This window comes from Pempheris klunzingeri, chromosome 14 (genome assembly GCF_042242105.1).
Source record: "Pempheris klunzingeri isolate RE-2024b chromosome 14, fPemKlu1.hap1, whole genome shotgun sequence".
NCBI classification, from domain to species: domain Eukaryota; kingdom Metazoa; phylum Chordata; class Actinopteri; order Acropomatiformes; family Pempheridae; genus Pempheris; species Pempheris klunzingeri.
This window is the reverse complement of record NC_092025.1, coordinates 14,990,314-15,016,158: the sequence shown is the minus strand read 5'-3', so window position 1 is coordinate 15,016,158 and position 25,845 is coordinate 14,990,314. Positions and strand designations below refer to the sequence as shown.

Here is a 25,845-nt window from a genome sequence, read left to right as displayed (position 1 = left end):
TGATCAAAGAATGAGGGGAAAAATGAAAACTATATGCTTGCTGCCATATACATTTTTTAGTCTTGTGGTCATTAATAAAGATGTGAAGTCAGGACTTGGAATAAACACAGTATTATAATCCACACTAGCAGGATTAGATAGGCAATATGTTGTTGTTGCATATATACTTTGTTTTTGATAAATTTGACAGGAATACCAAAAAGTGTTTACATCTTGTTCTCTCCCATGTCTTTTCAATCTGGCTCTGGGTTAAAGGAAGAAACACTTAAAGATAAATTGATATGAATGAATGATGAACTGAAGTAAAATCTCAATTCATTACCCCGGTCTGATTGTTGACACTGACTATAACATGAATTTAACCTAGTTACAAAGAGCCTCTAACAGTGGAAGTCGTCAGAGGAACCAGTATGTTGCGTTAGTTTGTTAGTTTGTTCAGGGAGAAAATCAGACCTGTTTTCTCATTCAGAATGCATCTTTCCACTACAGCTATTTCCTACATGGTGACAGAATTACACTCACACCTGCACATGTAAACACACTGAGAAACATTAACAAACATTTGCACACTGTCCCGATTAATGTGGGTCTCTACCCAAAATCTAGAGGCTTACAAGTATGGTGAAATGGATGCTGGGAGCGGACAGCCACATGACAACATTTGCCATTTTGAAAATGGCAGCTGACTTTGTAAACAGCAATTCATATCCTCAAAGTCAAACATGTCTTGCAGAAAAAACAGAGTAATGACCAAAACAAAGCCATAACAGCCATAACAGTCTTTTATACAAGGCAGCACAGCGTTGGAAACAGTGACGAACCAAAAATATATTTCAGCTTTCAAAACTCCTTTCTTCCTCTTTTGATTCTGGACTCTGAATGGCTATTTTTAAAGTAGTGAATGAACATTGGGCATTAATGGCTGTATTTCAAAAATCGTCTCATACACTATCACACATAGACATGAAAGAATGAAATATCGTGCACTGTTAGAAAGTGCAAACAGTCTGAAATCTGAATCTTTGTCCAGATTTCACGGGCAGGACACAGCAATAGTGATGGCTTTGTTAGACAGCGAAAATGTTTCTTGTTAAAAAAGTGAGGATACACACATACACCTGAAATGGAGAATTTAAGTGTTACTATATTTATATTGTTATTTTTTCTGTCAAATTCTATCTCCATACCTTGGACCATTGTAGACATGACATCATGTTGTCTGCATTTCGCCAGCTGTCGACAGGAATAAATAAAAATCACCACTCAACAAGAAAGGGCACTGAAATACAGGTTCTACTGCCAACATTTTTTAAAACAAAGTCAGGGTGTTATTCTTTAAATGAATACGGCATATGTATTCATGTGTGTACACAGTGTGATTCATATACACTTCCACATCACTACAGACACACACAGTCTCTCTCATCCACCTGCTGTCCACTTCTCACATCCATCCACACAACCTGTAGCAGCGCGCGTCCTCATCTTTGCCAGCTCAGAGAAGCGTATCGACATTACAAATAAAGGAGCCGACTGCGCAGCGCCTGTTTTGAGTTTACCTAACGTCTACCTAGCGTTTACCTAACGTCTGCTGCCTATATATGGGCGTGTGTGCACTGGAGGGCTGCTCACCCCCCCTACTGGTAATTTACCCCTCTGGGTGACAGATCGAGAGCAAGCAAGCGATAGAGAGTAAAAGGGAGGTGAAGGCAGAGAGGGAGACAGAAAAGGCGTGACCCAGACTGACAGAATAACAGACAGACGTGCACACACTCACACATGCACTTGTTTGACGTGATAAAATGGCTGGAGTGCTGGTGAATATCAGGGAAAAAGTCTGGGCAGACTTTAACTACTTATCTGTGCCAAATTATTACATCTGCAATCTCATGGCCACAGGCCCCAAGCCCACCCATGCACAATAATTCATCTTTCACTGCACAGCGGGATGTAGTCAGGTGCATGATGGGGCCAAATGGGAATCATTTCTCTCCTTGTAAAGCCTAACACTATCACAAATATGGGCTAATTGGCCATAGTGTTGCATCATTAGTGAGGCTGTCTGACTTGCTTAATAGAGGTGTCATCAAGATACTTGATCTTGAGATTCTTAATCTGTTTTTAGCGGTTTCTTTTGTTGTTTTTCTGCAGTTGCCAGTGCTGATGCAGGTCTCTCTGCTGGTGTAGATTCACCACAGCTTAATTACCAGCTGTGTGCAGTATGAGCGATAAGGCATGGTAGGACTACGTAACGCAGGACGACACGAGGAGGCTGACATGAGAAACTACTTAAGATGTCAAATTAGTTACAGCATTCTTTGGTCCTTCAGTGTTTGATGTTTCTCACCTTCATTCTGCCTGTTTTTCTGCTTGTCTGTCAGGAAAACAGCAAGAGAAACTGAATTAAGTTGTTTTGTATTGTAAGTGTGAATACCCCGTGAATTCATGTGTAGTGTTTTTCCAAAACATGATAGAAGGACAACCCTTATGCATTTTTGAGATGTCATGTTATGTTGCTGGTTGAGGTACAAGGTAGAATATATGCCCTAACGAACACTCTCTTACGAGCAATAAAACAGTGGCCCACAACAGAGAACTGGTTTCATTTCTAACAGTGAAGGAAGAGAGAACTTTGTCCTCCTAATTGTTTTCAGGAGGCCTGTTTAGCACTACAGGGCACCTCTTTCTGATAACAATAATCTCTGCACACATTACGCTTTCCAGGTGAAACTCCTCCTTTTCCCATTAAAAGAAAAGAGCAACTCGCCATGTGGTGCTCCAGGCTGTAGACTACCATGTGAATCAGAGGAGGATCATTATAGCCTGCTTCCAGTACGGGACAACAGTTGGGTCAGCGATGACAGGGATGTATTGACAGTGATTAAATTTAGGGGGAAAATCGGGAAAACACTCAAAAAAATAAATTGGGGGCATGCCCTAGTTAGTAGTGGTCCCACATGTGGCAGGCCATTCAAATTGACAGTAAGCATTTACCTAAGTGGCTTAATTAAGTAATTGAAGCAGAATTACATCATGATAGCATGGGAGCACTTAGAGCCCCCAAAAGTGTTGTCTGCTCTTACTTTCACACAGATACACACCGACAAAGATACAAATAGTGTATATGTACGCACACACAAGTAGACAAAGGCACATAATCGCACACATTTCATATCACAGATTGCAGTTTAGGAGTGTGACATCAGATGAGTTATGCAGCACAATGTCGCCTGTTACTAGCAGGCCCCTTCCCATGACTCATAGCGACCCTCTGCATGGAGGGGAGAGGCTTCTCTTCCCCGGAGGGTTGAAACAACACCAAAAGAGCAGCGCCTTACATAAACACTGCAGTACTGTAACATACAGAGGGGACTATCCATCAGTGTGCAGCGAGGAAAAAAAGAGACTGAAAGATATGAGGGATACAGGAAAAAGCCGTGTTAGGAGGTCATGTAGAGAGGAGTGAGATGCTTGACAGGTTAGAGCACTTTCTCAGTGTCTGTGTGTGTGTGTGTGTGTGTGTGTCTGTGTCTGTGAAGTGTGTGTGAGGGATCAGCAGCAGTGTCTTGTGTCAACTGTGAATAGTTGAGCTCACCAAAGTGAGATTCAGAGAGTGATTGTGCAGGAATGTCAAAGTCACACATACTGTGCAGCGAGGCAGTGAACTCAGCATTAATCAGAAGGTAATTTCTTTCTGATGTCAGAGATAGGATTTCAGATACCAGGACAAGAAAATGAGACTATCTTACTTCCTGCCAAGTTTCTTCACTTATGTGAATGATGTGTGTGTGTCCCTCTCACCGTCAGATGTTTTGTGTTGTACTTTCTTCAGGCAGACTGATGTCAGTGGAATGATGAGGTCAATCCTTCACTTCATGCCAGGCGTCCTCTGACATGACACACACGCACACGTAATGTAAACCTTCACATATTCATAGAAGACATCACGCTTATGCAAACTAACGTGTGTTTGCACATGCAGAGGCACCAACCCAGTGATGATTTTATAATACTGTAGATACCAAATGGATTTTAGGTCTTTTAGCAGTGCATTTTGTCTTTGATCTTCTGGTGCAATATCAGACTAAATCCTCAGCTCTTGTGGAAGTGTCTTTCCACAATTTGTTAATTAGAAAATACACAGTTTAGGGGCCACTCCTCTTTAACTAAGAAAACAGTGATATATCTTATACAATGCAAATCTTAGCTCATTACATCTTATCATTGCAAATTAAGATGGTAGCTTTTTCTGAAATAATATCTTTTAAGTTACAGTTACATTTTTGTATTTCATCTCAGTGCAGCTCAGCAAGGAAAGATACTTAAGATAATTTGAGGCCTTGAAAAAAGTAGATGATACAGTCAAATCAGTGGAGTTTATTTTGCAGGCATCCTCTCTTCTAAACACTGTAGGTTAAAGCAATGACCAGCACCTAGTTTTTGGCCTTTTGGCGAGTTTTCTCAACACAAACAGCCTGTCACATGTTGTCTTGCTTTCCTCCCCTCTTTACTCTTTAAACTCCTGCCCTTTTCCCTGTTTCACCACTGTCAATGGCAGACGTTTATATGGCGGAGACACAGCCAGTGCCAGGACTATAATCTATCCAGAGTCATGCACGGGTCAGGCCTGTAGACGGCATGAGGTCCCAACTGACAGAAATGTAACGCTACATCCCAGCAATGGGAACCCCCATCATGCAATCTGAGGTCATTCAGTTCCCCGTTTAGCGAGGATCACCCAGCCGAAGACCCTGATGATGAGTCCGTCTCTGTCATCACCACAGCATCAGAAAAGAGGCAACCAGATGGAGGCAATTTGAACGCGGAAATCATCTCATACTCCTGTTGACATCATCAGAGGGGGCCAACTAGACAGCGTGCTCATCTGTCTTCTTGCCTGATCATATAGCATTTTACACTTATTAATGTGTACGCTGAAAACCCCTGCTGATGCAGTTCACATCCGCCAGTTGTCTTATGGAGTTTTCTGCAGTTACTCTGTGATTGGTCACAGTCTAAGAAATGACTATGGGTTTGGTGATGTGACGATGAGGAGGAGTGAAATTCCACGGCTGTGTTTAGGCCTGTGACGACAGCGTTCAGTCAGCGAGTTTGTGTGTGTGTTGTGTCTGAGGCCATTTTCACAATAAGCATGTTTGAAATGGTTTATATTAATTTCTCCCTCGGCCCTCTTCATTTGGTCAGGTGCTAAAGATGTCAATCAGTCTGTATCCACACCACCTGAAAACATAGCTCTTGGTCCTTCTCCAAGTGAACTGTGGTGCAGTTCATGAGCAGTGAGAACATAATTGTACCAGCTACAGGAAATTGCCCTCAAACACACCATTTTACAGGCATAAGGAGTGAGACTCTGACATCTGATAGCCAGTTATTACTCATGCTGGAAAGTCTAGTGTAAAAATGATTCATGATGCTCATATTAATCTTTTTTTGCCGCATGTTTTTACAGGGCATGAACACCAAGGAAGGTAAAATGTGATATGAAGAGGTCAGAGAGGGGTCCATCACACTGCAAGGTTACCAACAAACTGTCCAGGAAATGAACATAATTCAGGTTTGTTTCCATTCCCCTCACTCGCTTAAACTATAAACAAAAATGCAAACAAATAGGGGTTCCATGCAGGTCTGAGAGCTGAGAAGACAAACTAGGACTGGTGAGAGCACCATATAAAGAGGGAAGATGAAAAAATGGTGTCTGAGGTCCCAGCAGGAATAGATGGATTTGTTTCATTAGCAGAGGGACACAGATGGACGCTGGCCAGTCCGATGAAGAGCCCACTTGCAGATTTCACCACCTCCAGAGTGAATGATGACCCGTGGCTTGATTCATGTTAACAGCAGAGTGATGAAACTCTGACAGAACCTACATGGACGCCGGGAGAGAATTACTGAACATTAACACAAACACACACCTGGTATAATGGATGCAATGGTGTTAAAAGTGTTGCAGATCAAAGTTACAGTTTCTAAAGTCATATGTCTAATTTGAAATAAAACTCTTTAATCTTTAGCCGCAGCCTTCTGCATTCAGCTAATGTGACGCCACCAGATGTTCGTGTTCAGTGAGTATTGTTTTATTTCACCACAAGGAATACATGTCACTAAAATTTCACAGCACTGAGGTTATAAGAACAACAATCTTCGGATCATAAAATAGACCTGATATACCTCATGTACGTCATCAATCAATAGCCTGTCACGATGCATGATATAGTACATACAGGTGCATGATGGCTTGTGTAACAACACACTTTCATGATGACTGAAATGTCCGATGAAACACACAGTGCAGACACACAGGTTTGACCCCAGAAGAGATAGCATGTAGCAAACACACCAGCAGAAGAAAATTTAGGAGAATCAGGACCTCATTATTAACATTTTTGTGAAACTAGTTTGAACCAGACCAAACGTGTTGTATAAAGAGAACAAAGTGCCTTGCAGACTGTACTGACTGTAGATATCAATCCTGCATGTTCACGCTGTCCAAAGGCCTGCGTTCCAGCTCGTTCTCCTCTGACTGTGACTGCTGACTCTGTGGGCTCGTACACTAACCAAGTGGCCTGCATGTGTCAGCTTCTTATCGCCATGATTAATGTCATATAAATGCCACCACTGCAGTGGACAGGTGGCGGGGCCCGCGGGTCCGTCACACGTGATGTTTCACAGTCACACAGTCCCTCACCATATCGAGTCCAGTGAACTGAGACTGAACACATTACTCACATACAGCGCATGCATCATTTATGCACCACAGGCCGCTTGGGTCGAGACATTTTAGTTGGCACTGAAACCTGTTTTCGATTTCTGTTTTGTTGTTGTCTTAACTCCTGTGAGAAAGTTATAATAAGACTTTACTTTTGATAGGAGCATTTTAAAGAAACGGTTGAGTAAATGAGTTTAATGTGACTGAAGTGAGGAACTCTTGATACTAGATGAAAATACCAAGCAAGACCACCACAGCGTCGGCCTTACTCGCCATCTTGGCAGACGGGAAGCAGCTGAAATGTGTTTGCGCAAAAGGAATTCGTGCGTGACTTATTTTAAAAAATGAGCTGTGGGAATATGTGTGCCTCCATGCATGCTTACTTTCATAAGTGAGCAGAGTGCGATTTAGTAATGACACAAAGAAAAGGATGACGTCATGAAACATAACATTGATCTTGACAGTTCACACCTTTTTTTTTTACTACTGCCTTTGAGCAGCATTTTATTTATCATTTACTCATATTGATTTGCTTGATTACTTTTTCCATCATGTCAACTGCTGTGCCGTACTTGCATTTATGACAGTGAGTAAGTCTGACTTCATCCCCAATGTCATCCCCAATGATTTATTAGATTAATCTTGACATGAACTGTGTGTAGCACATAGTGGCATCATCATCTTGCCACATTGGGGACAATGTAAATGAAACAGTGTTCACCATGAACTACGCCAGCTCCTGTGATACAGCTTTTTGTTGTCCGAACATGTGTAGATGCTGGAGAAAGAGTGAAAGACAGACGATCAGACCAGTGAAGGTTTCAAAGGTTTCTGCACATTCATCAAAATATGCAATCAGCATATTTTTGGGGGAAGTCTCCAAAGCTATACTGTCAGTAAAAGCTGTGCCTCATTTCCACGTCGAGCCCTATCATGCATACCAACTGTTTGAAGCTCACAGCATGCTGTAGCTATTCTTTGTGGCACTGAGCAACGATCCCGCTACAGTGTACTTTGTCTTCCTCCTGAAATCCTCGTATCCCTTTAGGTCTGACTGGCGGCTGCTGTTGCTCTTTTTTGATGCAGCTCATCCATGTTGAACATATATCATCGTGTCTTTCAAAGCCCTTCCCCTGGGCATGTACAATGAGTTTTTTTTGCAGGGTTTATAAGTAGATTTGGTAAATTGAGTGAAATAAATAAGTATAGCTTTACATAAAGGCTTAACAGACTAACTGAATTACAATAAGAGTGACTTAAATGGAAATGTTTTTAAAAGTCTCCAACCTCTGACTTTTCTTTTTTGGGATGCCCCTCTTACAGACCTCATAACATTAGCATCTGTGTGTGTTTGAGCCAGATAGAGTCTGACTTTTACGGGGAGAGGATGTTGCTGTGTTTGTGTGTGTGATAGAACAACACTGTTGACCTGTGCAATGACTACACCACTGCAAACACAGTAATTACAGTCATTAGTGTGACTATGCAGTGCAAACAAAGGTGTGTTGTCACAATGATGTTGGTTTTATTACGCATCTGCCAACAACATGAGAGAAAAAAGAGAAATTGGCTTAAAAAATACTAGAGAAACAACGAACGGACACGGAGAACATGGCATAAATGAAGAGAGACCTTTTAATGTTGCCTGCTACAACCTTAAAATCTAACGGGGAATGAACAAATATAACAAACAGCAACTTTGGAGTAAAGAGATGGAAATTACAAATTTAATCTGCTGTAAAACCTCTCACCAGTGCCTCTGTTGGTGTTTATAGAATAAGTTTAAATGTGGAAAGTCTCACCCAGTCGGTTAGTGTTTAAAAGTCTGGATGGCATTCACAGAGCAAAATAATTCATGAATGAGGAAAAGTGAATGTACATCAATAATCATCAAAGCTGCCTCTTTGACAAAAAACAGGCGATAAGGTGACAAATACAAAAGGAAATTATGTTGTTATTTGTCCAGAGTTGAGAAATTTTGTCTTTTACCCAGAGGGCCAATAAACATAAGCAGTCATGCAACTAATGATGTCATTAAAAAACTGGGTTAAATTCGTGTTCACCGCACTAGATTCATAGCTTGTCAGATGACTTAATGCAGCAATTACAATTATCTCTTTCCAGTCTGATAGTTGCGCCTTGGACTACATAAGATTGAGAGCATAAACTTTAAAACACACTTGTCTTCTGCACATGGATGTCTGCACTCTGCAGAGTGCCGTGTGTTTGAGTGTGTGTGTGTGTGTGTGTGTGTGTGTGTGTGTGTGTGTGTGTGTGCGTGCGTGCACGCATGTGTGTGTGCGTGTGCGTGCGTGCGTGCATGAGTGAGTGTGTGTTTGTTGCCAGCGCATGCCACAGCCATGACTGTAAAGTGTCTGATCTTTGAATCACATCCAAAATGCAACGGGAGAATTTAATCACTTTGCAGAGAGAGAGAGAGGAGGAAAGTGAGGGAGATTGAAAAGGTGGAGAGAGAGACATGAGACAATTGGACCGAGCTGCCACTCCAGCCTTTGGCAGCAGGATTTATGAGCTCTGCTTGTGGCGCATACCTGCAATACGTCCTCTCCTCCTGACCATACATAGAATCAGACACAATCAGGCAGCCATGATATAAATACTGAGTTGAGACATTTTGGCAGCTGAAACTGTGACCTAAATGCTAAAACTATGAGCCGCACTGATGGGTGTTTCTTAGAAGCAAGAGAGAAAATAAAACTAATGAAGTTACTGTAATCTTTTTATAGACTATCTGAGCAGTCTGGCCGGCTGTGCCATTAATCATACATGGTGACAGAATGCCTTCGCTGGCTGGAAACGTTAGTTTGATGTACAGTGTTACAAGTGGATAAGTTGTTTTGGGGCGATTCTGATGGGCTACAGTGGCCATGGAGATGTTTTGCTATTACTGCTTTTATCGTTTGGTTTCCAGGAGACATTTAAATTGTTTTTTTTTATTTTCTTGGATGGATTCAAAAAAGATCTTTAATCATCTGTACAAATTTTGGAGGGCTCAGCTGCAAATGTCATGGAGGGGATAAGAAAAGTCACATTTACAAACAGCATCAGTCACAATTCAAACATACTGGACCAGGAATTGAGCTGTGTCCCAGCTGCATACTTAATACTACATTACGTTTTATCCTATTTTGAGTGTGTTGTTCCTTTACACTGGAAAAATACACTCATTTGCCAGTTTATTAGGCACACTAAACTAAAACAAATGCAGTCTAATAAAACAGCCCTGCAATGAATCCTCGCTCTATGAAGGCTATAATGTTCAGTTTTTTTTAACTGTCTCAAAGAGGTATAAATTCAACTGTATGGACATTTTAAACATTGTAGCTTGTGGTGCTGTTGAAGTGTCTTGTATTACACAGACAGGTGTTTCTAATATTTAGCCCACCCTCATTAATGTGAACGAGGCGGACAAAATGTTAGGCTAATTATGCTATAAAAAGCTGTGAAAAAGTTCTGAAGTCACTAAAAATCAGTGATTCAACAACAGTGCTTGGAATATCATGTGGTTAGTGGAAACACCAGTTAATTTTGAGTTATTTGAAAAAATAATATATTGTAATATTTTGTATGATTTTTGTCTTGGGAAGTTTTTTTCTTTTATTTTAAATTTGTGAGAGTGATCTCATGTGGCTCAGTTTACATTCATTTATCAGTCTTTTGCATATTTCTTTTCTCTTTTCATTGCTGGACATATCTAAAAAAAAAAAGTATGACATCAGAGTGACAGAAAACATGTGAATGACATCACATTTTGAGATGCAAAACTTTATTAGTGATAATCAACACAAAATTCAAATTAACCTGGATTGCTTTAGATTGAATATGTTAAAACACACAGCATGGAAGTATCTACACAGCACAAAACTTTTTAACTTTCCCGCATCAGTCATTGCTCGGGTCGGGTCTAACAGGCTGCCTCTTTAACTGTGGTCCACGTTGACTCCAAAATCAACTGGGGTTTGTAGAACAGACAAGCCATTGGAGACTTGAAGTTGTCTTTTCATCATGTGTTCAGAGATAGAGCTTGATTATCTGTAGAGGTCTGAGACTCCCAGAAACTCCCTGAGCCAAAACCATGACCTCACTGCATTGTGGGAAATGTATGTGGTGTTCTACCTCCATCACTGTTTAATTTAATCATGTTTTTTCTTTGTTGGTGTAATGATAAGGATTTACGTGGATATAGCAGGGATTCCCAGCAACTCTTAAAGGAACTTTCCCCCGATAACTATCTTTTGAGTGTCGAATACCCAATCCTGGGAGAAAAGGGTGGTCTGAAATGTTTGTACGTTGATCTGTCAGAGAGGACAGACAGAAGTCTTGATCAGTCTTAATTCACATGATGGATTCCAAAGGTGAACCAGACTCATGGCAAAATATGTACCAAAACATCATAGAAACATAGAAACCTCTCAAACTCACTTCTACAGCATAATCCACTTCTGCACTTATAATACATACTGTATGATCAAAGGCCTCCCACTTACAAACACAAAAAAAACACCAGTCATCAAACCACTGACCCTTTTATTCAATAAATTAAAGTGGTAATAAACAATATCTTTTATAATAAAAAATAATGTATGAAGTGACAATGTGAAAACACTATAAATAAAAGTAGTCAGTCGTCGTGATGAAGCTTTAGAGAATTACCAGCTGAATCTGCAGCTCCCCTCAGCTCTAGTGAGTTTGTTATTTAGTTTTATGTCCAGCAACTTTACCGTTTTGATTCACTTTCACTGCTCTTACAGCATTACTTTTGAGAGCAGCAGGCAGCTTATTTCACCCAAAAAAGCTCCATAAATCCACTATACTCTACCTGCTCAGCGCCAAACAGCAGACAGACACAGTTTGAGACAAGCTGACGAATATAGTGGAGCATTCAGCTGTTAAAGGGGAAGCAGTTTCCCTCAGGAGTTGGTGGAAACCAAAAACAGAGATAATAGAGAGCTTTCATCAGGTGGCCTGAAATGTAAGGTTAAAAGGTTATGACATGTCAGCGTTTCCACTGCCTCCAAGTGGCCAAACAAACAGTTACTGTGTGTTCAAATAAAAGTCAATAATGTTTTGTTCTAACAGGTATAATATACAAAACATGCACTGAAAGATGTGAATCTTCCAAATCCTCTAAAATGTTAAAACAATTAATGTTGTATCATTAATCACATGTTGGCAAATTAGCGATTGGGATCCTTGAACACAAATTGTGGGAATCGTTGCTACAAAAAGCAAACCACATTCTTCTGGAGACCATCTTGGACCTTCTGGACCATTGTGGGTCTTGAGCCCATAACCTCATCAGCTGCTTGAGTTGTTAAGAACGCAGCTCATTTTGAATTTAAGCAGAAAAATGCTGCAGAATGAGTAAATGAGCACTGCTGGACAGACGTCTTGAGTTTCTAACCAAACACAATGAAAAAATTAAAAAATACAGTCAGGAAGTCAAAAGGTTATTGACTGCTCATATCATGCTTAATGATTTTTTAACGGATACTTGTCAAGAGTCTTAGAAAGTATCAAACCATTCACAGCCGTCTTTTTATTTCATAATGACGAAAGTCTGTCCACAGCTTGTACTTATATTTTGTCCTATCAGTATTTGTGAGCTCATATTGTTTGTATTATGCAAAGGCGTAGCCTAGATTTCTGGCGAAAAAGACTTCATAAACCCAATCAAATTGTTCGAACATGAGTTATGCATTGTAAATATGAACCATATTGCCGGCAGGACATCTAATAGCTGAGGGATTTAGGATAACATGCCTGCCTTACACGCTCTGCCCTCCGCAGAAGTATGACACACAGCAACAACAGGAATACCTCCTGTGTTTCAGCCACAGGTATTGACAAGGATATCACCTACGTCAAGCCACAGAGTCTCATTATGAATTCTGGAGAAGGCCAATAGTTTGACGCTCCATTTAGAGGGAGTATTCACTTACAACATGCTCTGTGCAAGGTCAGGGGGCTGGCAGCGGAGACAGGAAGAGATGATGTCACTGCCCAGGGAATATCTCTGAATCCCTCTCGACTTGGATGTTTAATTTACAGCACATTAGCCAAAGTGATACCATATTGTTACCTATGACCTACTTTAACATTTGATGTGTGTTTGTGGTAGAACATGTGGCACTGAACATGACTCTGGTGCCGCTACATGCAGTGTGACATAACTCAGCTGCCTCGGTGTCACACCATCCACTCATCCCTGAACTATGCTAATGTGCTATATGTGAAGCATTTTTGCTTTTTTCATGCTGCTTGCCAAAGACATGTTTGGCACTGCAGGTGAAGTTTTAGACCATGCAGATAGGTGAAAGCAGTAAAAAAAAATAAGGCCTGAGACAGGAGTAAAATGATACTACCATAAAACAAAAAAATTAATGTCTTTGTCTTAAATTCATGAAAGACAGTAGAGAGGGAACAGGAAATGAGGGGAGCACCATAAACCTAAATCTCCAAGATACATCATCCACCGCTGTCCAAAGCACTGACACCTGCAGCGAGATAATACAAGTCACGAGGTAACTTATGTGTGTTACTTTTTTCCGTTTTATGCCTGGTTTTGCACAGCTGTAGCATCTGTGAACTGAATACAAGAAAAATCCACAGTGCTGGAAGTGAACACAAGTACAACTACTTTAACGTGCCCACTAACATCCATATCAAACCATTCAGAGATGGTTCCCAAAAATTCAGCCCACACGCTCTTGCATCATCGTCGAGACTACAAGAGAGAGAGATAGACAAAGAGACAGAGAGCATGTTATGTCATCAAGAAGAGCCGCATATTATTGTGACAAACACTTAATGATTTACGCCCCTCTCTCCGAGGACCCAGACCTCCATGTTGATATAACAGCTTCATGTCTGTCAGGGCACAGACAGAGGCGTGTGCACACCAGCATAAACAGAGCACCTCATATTCACTCACATGCAAAACATGGAACAAACTGTTGCTTTTAATTATTATCATTAGCCGTGAGACAGGAGAGTGAGAGCATACAACAACTCTGTAATGCTCTGTATGACGGAGCTCTGTGGTGTGTAGGCCAAGGAAAAGACAGGATGTCATGTGTTGTGACAGTGTCACACAGTCACAGAGTGGAGCTCAGTGACTGTTACAGCTCTCACCCCTGGCTCAGTCAAGTACTTGCTCAGGTAAGAGTGAACACGCACGAGAACCAGGAGGTTTCCAAACTTAGTGGAGAATTGTAGCACAGGCGCTACTCTCATGAGATTTTTACACAAAAGAGGACTCATTAACTGTCTGTGTTGGATGGTAACAGTGGGGATGAACTCACTCATCTCTATCGTCCCAGTGTCTCCCAATAATAACTCAAAGGACCCAGCAGAGGGCCTGAACATCGTACTACATGGATTTAGCATTGTACTCACAATGGTAAGGTTTTTAAAGAAGGTCAACGTTATAAATAATATCTCAATATTTTGTGGCTATGCTGCAACATACGATATATATATTTAAATTCTCTAACATTTTCTAATTATGTAAAGGTAAACATCCACTGAATGATTAAAATGGTTCCTTTACTATAGTTATATTATTGTATTTTTCAGTGGCAGGAGAAACTAAGCAAGCTTAGCAGCACTGGTGGAGTATAACTAAGTACATTTATTCAAGTGCTCGTACTTTATTTCCATTTTCTGTAAAATTACACTTCTACTCCAGCACATCTCAGAGGTAAAAAAAAATACTTTTTACTCCATTACATTCGTCGCACAGCATTAGCTACTTTTTCAGATTACAGTTTTTCATACCCTTCCAGATGTCGTGATTTTGAGTGTTTGTGATAAACTGAAGGATGAAGTGTGCTTTAATGGGTTGAGAAAATTCTTCTCCTTCTTAAGCCAAATGAAGTATTTCAAACCCGCTTGGATCAGCTGGAAAAAGCATTGTCTCAAAACTGAAAACAGGCTGTTTTTCTCATGAAAAGTATTAAGACTTTTGAGAGATCTGTGGTTCTCACAGTAGAAGGATGCTGCAAACATATGATGATCTTTTCTTCATCTATAAACCATGATGCATTGCTTTAAACAACCCGACAGTATATAAAGTGATTTTTTGACTTTGCACAACCTTGAATATTAACAGCAGTAAAATGCAACATACACATTAACGCAGCAGTAATATTAATTCAGAAATATCTGCTATAATAGGAAAAAACTGACAGGGACCAAGAGTACTTTAAGTAAATTTTACTATAATAAATACTTCTACCTCAGTTAGGTTTAGAGTGCAGAACCTTTACAAAGTGGGGTGCTAGTACTTTTGCTCAGTTGAGTTCTTCCTCCACCTCTGAGTCAGACTAAAATCAATTAAAACAGCCTAAAACTGTAGATCTCCCAATTATGGCTGGAAGCTGCCAATAGAGTGACAATCATCATCTTGTGATTGATTCTTGACAGCCAGGTTTCTTTTGTTCATTTATATGATTTGTTGTTCACAGTGTAGCGTTATCACAGAAAAACAAGGGTGCATCCTTTGGACTGATTGTGAGTTTCAGATTTTAATGTGTCAGAGAGGGATGGTGACATAGCAACATTGCTGGAGATTTTGTCTATTTTATTCTACATTATTTTATTCATCTTCCTCATCAAAACCTGATGATTACATTACCCACGATGCAACTTGACCAACAAGGGTTCAGTGGGTGATTCAGGTTTATTATGCTATTAACAGCTAAGGCACAGGGGTCTGGTGAGCTCACCCCTTTCTAACTCATGCAAACTCTACTCTAACGCACACAGATTTTTTTCATCTTTAAGCTTGTTGTCTTCAATGCTGTTAGAAGGTTTTTCTCATGTAACATGATTCTGTAGGAACTTGTGTCATACATGGTATATATGTTACTCTCAAGTCAGCATACTACTCTTCCGACTCCGCTTTGTCTGGACAACTGGTTGTTCTAAGGAAAGATCAAGTCCATCTTGGGACATGCTCTCATTTATCTGAAACCAGATAGAGCTTGTAGAATCCTATATATGTGGTAGCTTTACTCTGTATTCCTTAGTCTCATCTATGCCTGTGATGTTGGACTCCGAGCTCGTACACCTACATAAACTTCTTGAATGAATCGTGGACTCCTCTCTTCAGTGCTACCACCACAGAAAAGCATCCCTACAAATGCTAACCCAGACTGACTCAACATCACTGGGGGCAATGTATCGGACTTCACACACTTCAGACAACATACGCAGTGGTACTCACCAGGACCTCTAAACAGACTTTGCTGTGTAATATCAGTGGAGTTCCCCTTTAATATCCCAGATGGAGATTATGATTAAAGAAATTATTATTTCTGCCAAGCAGAATTTAACAACAGGGCCAGCTGGTGAACTTGATGACCAACTTCCTTAAACTGTACATCTTGCTACATTCCTGGACAGATGATTCTCTGAAAATACAAGCCATGTTTTTATGAAATGCACACAGGTTTAATTTTGTAAGGAGACTTAACAGCTTCAGAGGGAGTCAGTCAATCATAGGAATAGTTTACAAAACTGTGATTAAGAGTATGATAATATTTAATTTGACACCATGGCCTGATCATGATTTCAGACTTATGGATGAGTCGGAATGGCCTGCAAAATAAATGGGAAACACTGACAAACACTGTGTCCAGACAGCATGCCACGTGCCACCGCTTTTTGTCTCAAAGACAAATCATCAGTAACTGAGGTTAAACCAACATTTGAATTGTAACAGTAATGAGGAGAACAAAGGATGAGAGAAAGTGCACAGATACTTGGAGACTGACGGGGCCTCCAGGATAACCATCTCCGTCTAATCATCACCAGCTCTGTTTAAGTTTTGGCTGCAGCCCAAAAGGGGAACACTTTCATTAACCCTACAGTCAATCCACCGTGAAAACAAACACATTAGCCTGCCACTCCATGACTCACTGCCCTTTCACATTGACCACAAATGTTAGCGCTGCCCAGCTTTTTCCTATCTGCCATACCTCGCCCTTCCTCACTTATGGCTGCCACCACTGTGCTATCTCACATTCAACTTTTAACCCTCAGTGCTGGAAGCTGAATGCTCAGAGACCGGCTGACCTTATAGTTTTCACAGACCAGGTCCAGACGTTATTATATCTATTAAATAGGTTTTGTACATATTTTTTGGGAATGATGAGGCCTGAGTACAGCTGATTGCTCTAATCTCTCACAACCTATACAACGTGAGTGATTGTTTATTATCATTTCTAATGTTAAAGCAGCACATCAAAGAAACATACAGTAACAATACAACAGTTTAAGACCATAAGTATGTACATTACACATTACACACACTCAACTTGAACCAATTTCATTCAGAATGCAAATAAAACAAAATATTTCCTTACATTGTTTACAATTTCCTCTCACATAAAGCCTACATTTCCGCCTGCCCTTCGTCTTTCAAGACTGATACAGTCCTACAGCTCCCTTATCCATATTCTGAAGAATGGGGGATGCATACTCTAAAAACATGCCTTACTTGAAGTCCAGAAGTTTAGTCTGTTTCAATGTTTGTATAAAGGCCTTTGGATATACTCCCAGTACACAAAGTTTAACATTTGAAGGGATCTTGGCATTAAAAAAATGCAATGACACTTTTCATTTGTGAGGTGAAGTTGTTATGTCTTGTGGGTTTTTATGTTCATTGGAGTGTTCAAATTATTGTTTATGTTTTGCCACAGTCGTGCAACAGTAAGCAGTAGATATTATATGATGATGCTTGCTGATGTGGGGATTCCTGAAACCTTAATTTTGAATTCCTGAATCATTGGGCCTCTCTTAATTAAATAATTTGGTCTATACCTGCTCGTTAATGAAGAGTTTGTTGTGAATTGGCACTATATAAATAAATAAATATAATTGATTGATTGATTGATTGGTTAAACTAATCAGCTGCAGTGTGCAGGGGTTGAATAGTGCACTGAAAAGAGGAAAGTGTATGCACATCTTTGTGCACTTAAAGCTGTTGTCTGTTTTCTTCAGGAAACGCACAAGAAGAAAACAATGGTGAAAGTACAGTTTTCTTCAAGGGCATCTAAGTTCTGCTGGTCGAACGTTATCACAAAAGCAAGAGGAGTTGCAATTCTGATAAAGACGAACATACTATTTATCCACACCCAAACTATCTCTGGCCAGATGGGCAGATATTTAATTGTCTGAGGAGCATTAAACTCAATACGGGTGAAGATTAGTGAATGTGTACGAGCCCAACTTTGATGATCCCGTCTTCTTTCAGAATCTTTTTAGCACCATGCCAAATCTGTTGGACTCTAACATAATCATAGGTGGAGTTTTCAATTGCGCGTTAGATTTTGTCTGAGATATGCAGCGCCCCCAAGTAAGCTCATTTAAGAACAGTGGAACACTCAATAATCTTATGCATTCCTATAATTTAATGGATATTTGGAGGCTTCTCTGCTCCATAAAAAATATATTTTTTTATTTTTTGCTCTACACAAATCTGATCTGCTAGACTCAGTAACCGACTTCTCTTACCATAATATATTTATATCTGATCATGCCTCTGTCACTCTAAATCTTAAATGGAGCCACAAAAGGGGTGAATACAGTGGGCACTTAGATAAAGCTTTTTTAAAAACAAATATTGCTTCTATCTCTGAGGTAAAATAGATCTATACCTAAACACCAATGCTGACACCATTGATGGTTCCTCTCTTTGGGAGGCCATGAAGGATGTTCTTAGATGCCACATAATATTATACAAAGCAGCAGATCTGCAAAAATCCAAGAAAAGGTTAACTGAATTAGCTAATCTGGAAGCATATAACAGATGTACTTAATGAGATTACTGCCCTATGGTATGCATAAAACCCAAAAATGTTTCCAAAATTGCTGGTACAAATCAGACAGAGATACTTTGAGCTAGGTGGTAAGCTATACAGGTTATTTGTCCATCATCTAAGTCAACCGCAGTCCTACAGAGCCATGCACAATATAAAGTCAAAGGATTGTACTCTACTGATGAACCCTGAAAAAAAGAATAAATGATTTTGCAAGTTTGCAATATTTTATGCAAATTTCTATCAATCACAGGTTGAAACAGATCTTGAAGTGATGGACACATTTTCTGATAGTCTCCCTTTACCCAAGTTGTCAATGAATTCAATTAATGCACAAGATACTGATATTAATCTGGATGAGATCAAAGAAGTGATCTCCTCCCTCTCTAGTAATAAGGCAGCAGGTCCAGATGGCTTTAGGTACAGAATTCTTCAAAGTGTTTGGTGCTTAACTATCATCTCTGCTTTTACGCATGTGGAGTTGTTCTGGGCTAATCTCTGTGTTGCCGCTCACCATATATTAACCCAACATCTCATTAATTGCAAAACCAGGCCGTGATCCTAAGCTGGTTTCATCATGTTGCCCATTGAAAGTCCTTGGAAAAATTATGGTCAATGGACTAAAATAATACGCATATTAAATTATTCATCCTGACCAAACTGACTACATGCCAGGTAGACATATGTGTTTTAATCTGTGCTGCCTTTTCAATATTTTGTGCACAAAGCACACTGAAAATCCATCCATCCACCCATCATGCATTCTGCTTGACTGTCAGGGTCGCAGGGGGGCTGAAGCCAATCCCAGCTGACTTTGTGCAAGAGGCAGGGTTACACCCTGGACTTGTTGCCAGTCAATCACAGGGCCGACACATAGAGACAGACAACCACTCACTCTCACACCTACGGGCAAAGTCACCAGTTAACCTAACCTGCATGCCTTTGGACTGTGGGAGGAAGCCCACGCAAGCACGGGGAGAACATGCAAACTCCACTCAGAAAGACCCCAGATTCAAACCTGGATTTGAATCTGGAACCTTCTTGCTGTGAGGCAACAGTTCTAACCACCATTAAATATTGTTGTTAGATCATTCGATACACAACATAAGTCATTTGATATAGTGGAATATATATAAAGATCATTTATTGCCAATCAAAGTATTTCTCGCCCTTTTGCAATTCATCAAGGCTTCCCCCTTTCTGTGTTAAGGTATCGTAGAACCACTGGTATCAGATCAGAACCCTCTAATATCTCCCACTGACATGTATGGATATAAACATCCTGTTTTGCCATATGCTGATGACATCCTTTTATACATTTCCAACTTGCAAACAACAACATAGACCCCTCTAACCCTATTAAATGACCCTATCAATATCAACTGGGACAAAAGTGAATTACTGTCTGTTTCCACAAATATTACTTATTTGCAATCCATTCCTTTTAAAAAGCCTTTAATACATTTTCACATCTTGGTGTGCTTATAAAAAATCCAAACTAAAACTGACCAAGTTAAATGTAATATTGACTTTTGGAAAACCCTTCCAATCACACTGCTGAGGAGGATTAATACAGTCACGATTATTGTACTGTCATGCTTTCTCCATCTCCTCCAGTTGATTCCATGTTTGGACCAATAAAGTCATCATAATTTCTCAAATCCAAAGGATGCAGGTAGTTTTAACCTACCAAACTTTAAAATGTATTAATGGGCAGCTAACATAACCTTTCTTGAACCACAGACCCCTACATGGTTACAAATAGAACAATTGCTTCGCAAGTGGACCGCGGCCTTGCACCCTGTCCAACACTACAGTTAAGATTTCATATTTCAATAGCAGCTTTATGGTCAGCAGATTAAACTATACATTAAGGCTCCAAAAATCTATGTGGATACTTTGTGAAAACCATTCCTCCTTACCTGACCTGAATGATATTGTTTTTTCACCTTGGACGCTGAAAGGCTTCTGTAATATAGGTGACTTATATATTCATGGGCACTTTGCCTCATTTGCATAGCTATGAGCCGTTTACAATATCCCTACATCAAGTTTTTTCAGATATTTACACATTTTTTATGTCAGGAAGCATATGCCAAACTTTGAAATCTTGGACAAGCATCAATCCCTGGAGGTAATAAACAAGTCTGATCCAGTTCTTTGCCAGGCGATTTTTTGAATCAAATCAGACGGTTTTCCCCAGTTTTAAACTGACCCCATGCACAGGTCCGAAGGGTGGACAGTGATAGGCTCGGTCAAAGTCATACACAAACACTCTAATCTATTGAACAATGTCATATCTGGAGACTTACACAAGAGGATATGCGCCAACATTATTCTAGCATGTTAATCTTAAAATATAAAAGTTGCTGATTAAGAGGTCACTGTGTTATCATAGAAAACATGCATGTGTAATCACACAGTCTATGTGCTATCAGACTCTGTCTTATGTCACAGCTGCCATAGTTTCACATGATTCAGAGCTGATGACTGGCCATGTCAGCTTTCTCATATAAACATTGGCTGCATTAGCAATTAGGTACGTATGTGATTATCTTTGGGTAAATATTGTAATATGGCCATTGATACCATATGATCTGCACTTGCAGACTCACCCACAGATTTGATAAGAGGTAGACCATACAGTGGAGCTGTCCCTGTGCTTTTTTTTTTACATCGTAATAGTGCAATATAACAGACTTTGTATTCTACATGACTCCCATGACTGTATGTTATATGATGACGTCTATGGTGGCAGCCGTTGTATACAGCATCTCTGTTCTGCGGAACGCTGCTCAGCATCACTTTAGCCTTACGTTTTGTCAGGCAAGTTTAACAGGGAACAGTATGAAAACAGTTGGTGCGACGTGAATTGTCTCAGTGCTCTTGTATGAAGGAGACTAAAGTTGTCTAATGCTGTAATTCTGGCAGAGGTATACCAATGCTGCACTGCCTTAAATGGAAAACAGAGACCCAGACCTGTGCTTTACTACAACATGGCTCTGATTAAGACCAGATTGGTCTGCCTGCGGTTGGTTCTGAGCCACAGCCAGTTCCTACTCAGGGACAAGACTGTTAGCGTTGTGGTATGAATGCATCTATGTTAATCTCTCCCGCCTTTCAGCCACTTATATCTGCTTTAATGGAGATCCAGAAAAGCTCCTATAGTTGCCAAATGGCTGGATAGGGTAATGGTAATTGTTAAAGACACAAGAATTAATGGAGGATTAATGTAGCACCATACAGATGATGGAGGATGTATGGATATATATAATTTGATTTTATTGATTTAAGAATTACTTTATTGCTTCCACTATTAGAGCTGAATTCCTAAAAACAGTCTACTAAATGGAAGTAACAGACCGCAGAATGCTGTAATTGACCAATCAGAGTCGAATATTCGACTTACACAAAGCCTTGTAATAACTACTGGCATTTTTGGCTCTAAGGATGGCAGTGTCAGTCTTTACACTGCGTTGGTACACTGAAATATCTCAACAAGTACTGGATGAATTGCCAAGAAATTTTGCACAGACATTTATGATCCCCAGAGGATGAATCCTCATGACTTTTTGGGATCTCCTGACTTTTAATCTAGCTTCATCATTAGATGACAATTTCATATAATTTGGTTTGTGATCAAATATCTGCAAAGTTTTGACTTCACTTTACCTTCCTTGCTGCTAATTAGTAACAGTTAGCACACTAATATGCTAAATTAAGATTGTGAACATTAGCATTTAGCTCAGCGCACTGCTGCTTATTATCTCGAGAGTGCTCTAACTCTAACTGCTCTAACAGTTTATAATATGTACCTATGTTATAAAGTGCGTCTTTAGTGTTAAATGAAGATGGCTGGTTGAGGGTTGTATCCATCCATCTTTATATACAGTCTATGTGTCCAACAGACACATAGATTTCTTTATTGCCTTTAGTATTTGATCTCCTGGATCTGATATTATTCGATCAAATCCGATGCAGTTTTAGCCAGCCCACAGCATCTGTGCATGCTAACATGGTAAAAAAAATATCTCAATATCTCAATAACAATATCTATTACCTTGAGAAAACAACTTTATTACCCCAAGATAAAGACCAGACTCTCACCTGCTTTACTTTTAAATGTTTTTGCACCATTGTGAGTTTTGTTGTTGTTGCTGTCATTGATTGTTATCTTCTTTCTCTTTGAGGATGACATGTTTTCGAAGCCCCGTCTAGAGTCTCATCTGCAGTCCTGGTAACATCAGTTAAACTTTGTGTCATCAGGTGGAGGGAGGAGAGCCGTCTGCAGCTCAATGTCAGTATCACACAGGCTGCAACATGCCAAGAATCCAATGCACCAGTCCTCCTGCCATAAAAATGTTTTTTAGATTAATTTATCTTTAGGCTTACTTTGCCAACCAGTTTTTTTTAACTTTGAACATTAAAGTCTCTTCTCTTCTCTTCTCTTTCAGTGCTTGGAGGTTGTTCCTCTGTGTTTAGGAAGTGATGTTTCTCTGCTACCATCTCATGGCCAAAATGAAAATTTCATTCACTTCAGTTGTGCTATTCTTAATTAGCCTTGCAGTATCTTGTTTTATACCTGTTGTGATACTACAGCTCCACTTGAACTTTTGCAGTAACGCAGAGCTCAACTGTAACCAAAGTGAAAAGTGAAATCATAATTACCAGATTTTTAAAGCATTGCAGAATTATTGTTACTCATTTGGTCTCATATTTTTGTAGTTCAGTAGTAACACTGGAGGCTTTTCTGTTTGGACTTCATAACAATCCAAGTTATATTTTTTCTTCACAGCAACTGTGCAAATCCAATATATTTGCAATATGTATACTTACAGTTGACCTGCAGTATATTCGCTATTTTGTCTTGCTTTGAGTTCACAGTTCACACATTTATTATCCCATGACAATAATAGAAATCAACAATAAACACATAAAAGATAAAGTAGAATAAAATGGAATCAATGTAATTTATATCCAAAAATATAAAAATATGCTCTTTTTCTTTTCACTTGATCTCATACATTGTATTTGCTATTTGAGAATAACAAACTTTGCAAATCCAATCGATTTGCTTGCATTCCTGTATCAACATATTATATGACAAGTTTAAAAAGCACGAATCTGTTACCTAAAAAGGTGTTTCATTAAAATGAATAAACGTGCGCGGTACGCTCTGTCCCTCTTTACTCGCCGTAGTTTACGTCATCAAAACAAGCCGGCCTGAGCAGCATGATCGATCCCTCTTCCTGAAGAAATTTTGACCTTCTTAAATTATTCCTGTCAGGTAGTTTCAGTAAGTTGATCCTTTACATCCTACCTTTGGTGTTAATATCAAATAAAGCAATGCTGCCTTTCAGTGAACGTGGTTGTGAAGTTGACGTTAGCATCGGAAAGGCTAGCATGTAATGTTAGCCCCTGTTTGTCTCCTCATGTCATCTTCCTTTTATTATCTGAATGTAGATGACGGTAATGTTGTTTTTATCAGTGCCAAAGGCTCCGGTGTACATTAATATAAATACAGATGATGTAATAATCAACGCAAAGGGTAAAAGGGTTTTCTTCTACGAGTAGCACAGAGTGGGGCTATGCTAGCTGATAGAGGGCAGCTGTTGTGATATGATGACATTTGATTTACTAAAGTGGAACCAAGTCTTGAGCCGATGTGTCAGATAATACTGTTTTTCTTGGTCTTCTGTCCTACAGGACTGGATAAAGCTGTCCGGGATGTCGCTCAAGCAAGCATCAGTCCATGCGAAATGGATCATCGGCAGAGTAATAGGGACCAAGATGCACAAAACAGCCAAAGTGAGAGTCACAAGGCTGGTGCTGGACCCTTACCTGCTCAAGGTGAACCTTTAACATCATTCACTGCTGATGCATACAGGGAGGTTAGGTGGCACGGATGGTACACAGCCTACTGAGATGACTTAATGTCAATCTGGCTATTTCTCCATGATGGCACCTGGTATTTCACATAAATAGGAGGTTAGGGCTGGACACTGTTTGAAATATTATTATGATACAAAACCCTTTTTTATCATTTGGTAAAATGTGTCAAACTTCTCTTTGCATCAGTGTATAATGTTGTCATAACACAAGCAGCTGTACAACATATTTGGCTAAATAATGAAATACAATTAGAAGTAATATTGGGTGTATGGTTATGACAACAATTAGGAGTATATAAAGATGCCTCTAGCTCCACACAACCACCACCATGACAGGTTGTGACAGTAATAGATACCACAAATTACGAATGCGCTACCTGAAGCTACATGTAGTACAGGATCAACGTTACTGTGAGCTAATTTTCAGATCGACGATTGATTGCTGTACACTAACAATGTATTTAAAGATGTCTGTTTTGTTGTATTTTCTTCCCCATAGTACTACAACAAGAGGAAAACCTACTTTGCCCATGATGCTTTGCGACAGTCCACTGTGGGGGATATCGTCCTTCTCAAGGCTCTGCCTGAGCCCAGGTCCAAACACGTGAAGCACGAACTGGCTGAGATAGTGCATAAAGTCGGTCGGGTGGTCGACCCACTGACAGGAAAGCGAGTTGCAGGATCTGAGTTTGTGGAGCCTCTGACCGACCTCCCACTGGGAGAGTCGACGCTATCAGAAAAACTGCAGGAGCTCAATATCTCTGCCGCTGATTCCCCTCCAGTACAAACTCCCACGTCATGATGGAAAACTTCATTCTTTCATGCCGCATTCATGTTTCTGTTTCAGGTGTCCATGTAAATATAAATGTATAAACCAGCAAACAGTATATTATCAATAGATGTGGAGAGCCTTAATACAATTTCTTTGCTACCTGCTTAGGTAGTTTTGAGTTCAAGACACATTTTTGAGGAATTTTCAATAAAATGACAATGAGAGAGACTGGTGTCATTTACATACATATATACATGGGTCTATTTGTTTACTATCAGGACAAAGATTATAAAGTCATATTAAAATATGGCCTTATAGTTCATGTGGGGTGCATAAGCAAAAGCATTTTTAATCAGTATTAGTCCCTGATGCATTCATTACCTGGTATTGTTATTATGGATATGTATTCAGTTTATCTGCTCTAATTCATTAACACTGTAAACACGGGATGTTCTCTTGAATTAATTTGATGGTCAGAAAGTTGATGCTTTCACTCACATATGCATGTGTGCACAAAAATGTAACAGAATTTAAAGCAAAAATAAGCAATATTTAGGAGCAAAAACAAAACATAAGTTGACAACAGAGCCACATTTTAATCAGGTGAAA

The 25,845-nt window shown here is 39.8% G+C and overlaps 2 protein-coding genes across 3 annotated transcripts in view; one reads left to right on the top strand and one right to left on the bottom strand.

Moving 5' to 3' along the window:
• The window catches only part of abhd11 (abhydrolase domain containing 11), a 179,492-nt gene that overhangs the window by 118,645 nt on the left and 35,002 nt on the right, over positions 1 to 25,845 (bottom strand). The gene's annotated exons all lie outside the window — the stretch shown is intronic.
• On the top strand, positions 23,776 to 25,462 carry mrps17 (mitochondrial ribosomal protein S17). 2 transcript variants are annotated; one of them, XM_070843949.1, is made up of 3 exons: positions 23,776 to 23,860; positions 24,280 to 24,423; positions 24,964 to 25,462. In XM_070843949.1, the coding sequence occupies exons 2-3, from the start codon at positions 24,301 to 24,303 to the stop codon at positions 25,264 to 25,266; spliced, it is 426 nt and encodes a 141-aa protein (XP_070700050.1). In that variant the 5' UTR covers positions 23,776 to 23,860; positions 24,280 to 24,300; the 3' UTR covers positions 25,267 to 25,462. The 2 variants fall into 2 exon arrangements, with proteins under 2 accessions (XP_070700050.1, XP_070700049.1); XM_070843948.1 differs by having other exon boundaries at positions 23,791 to 23,869.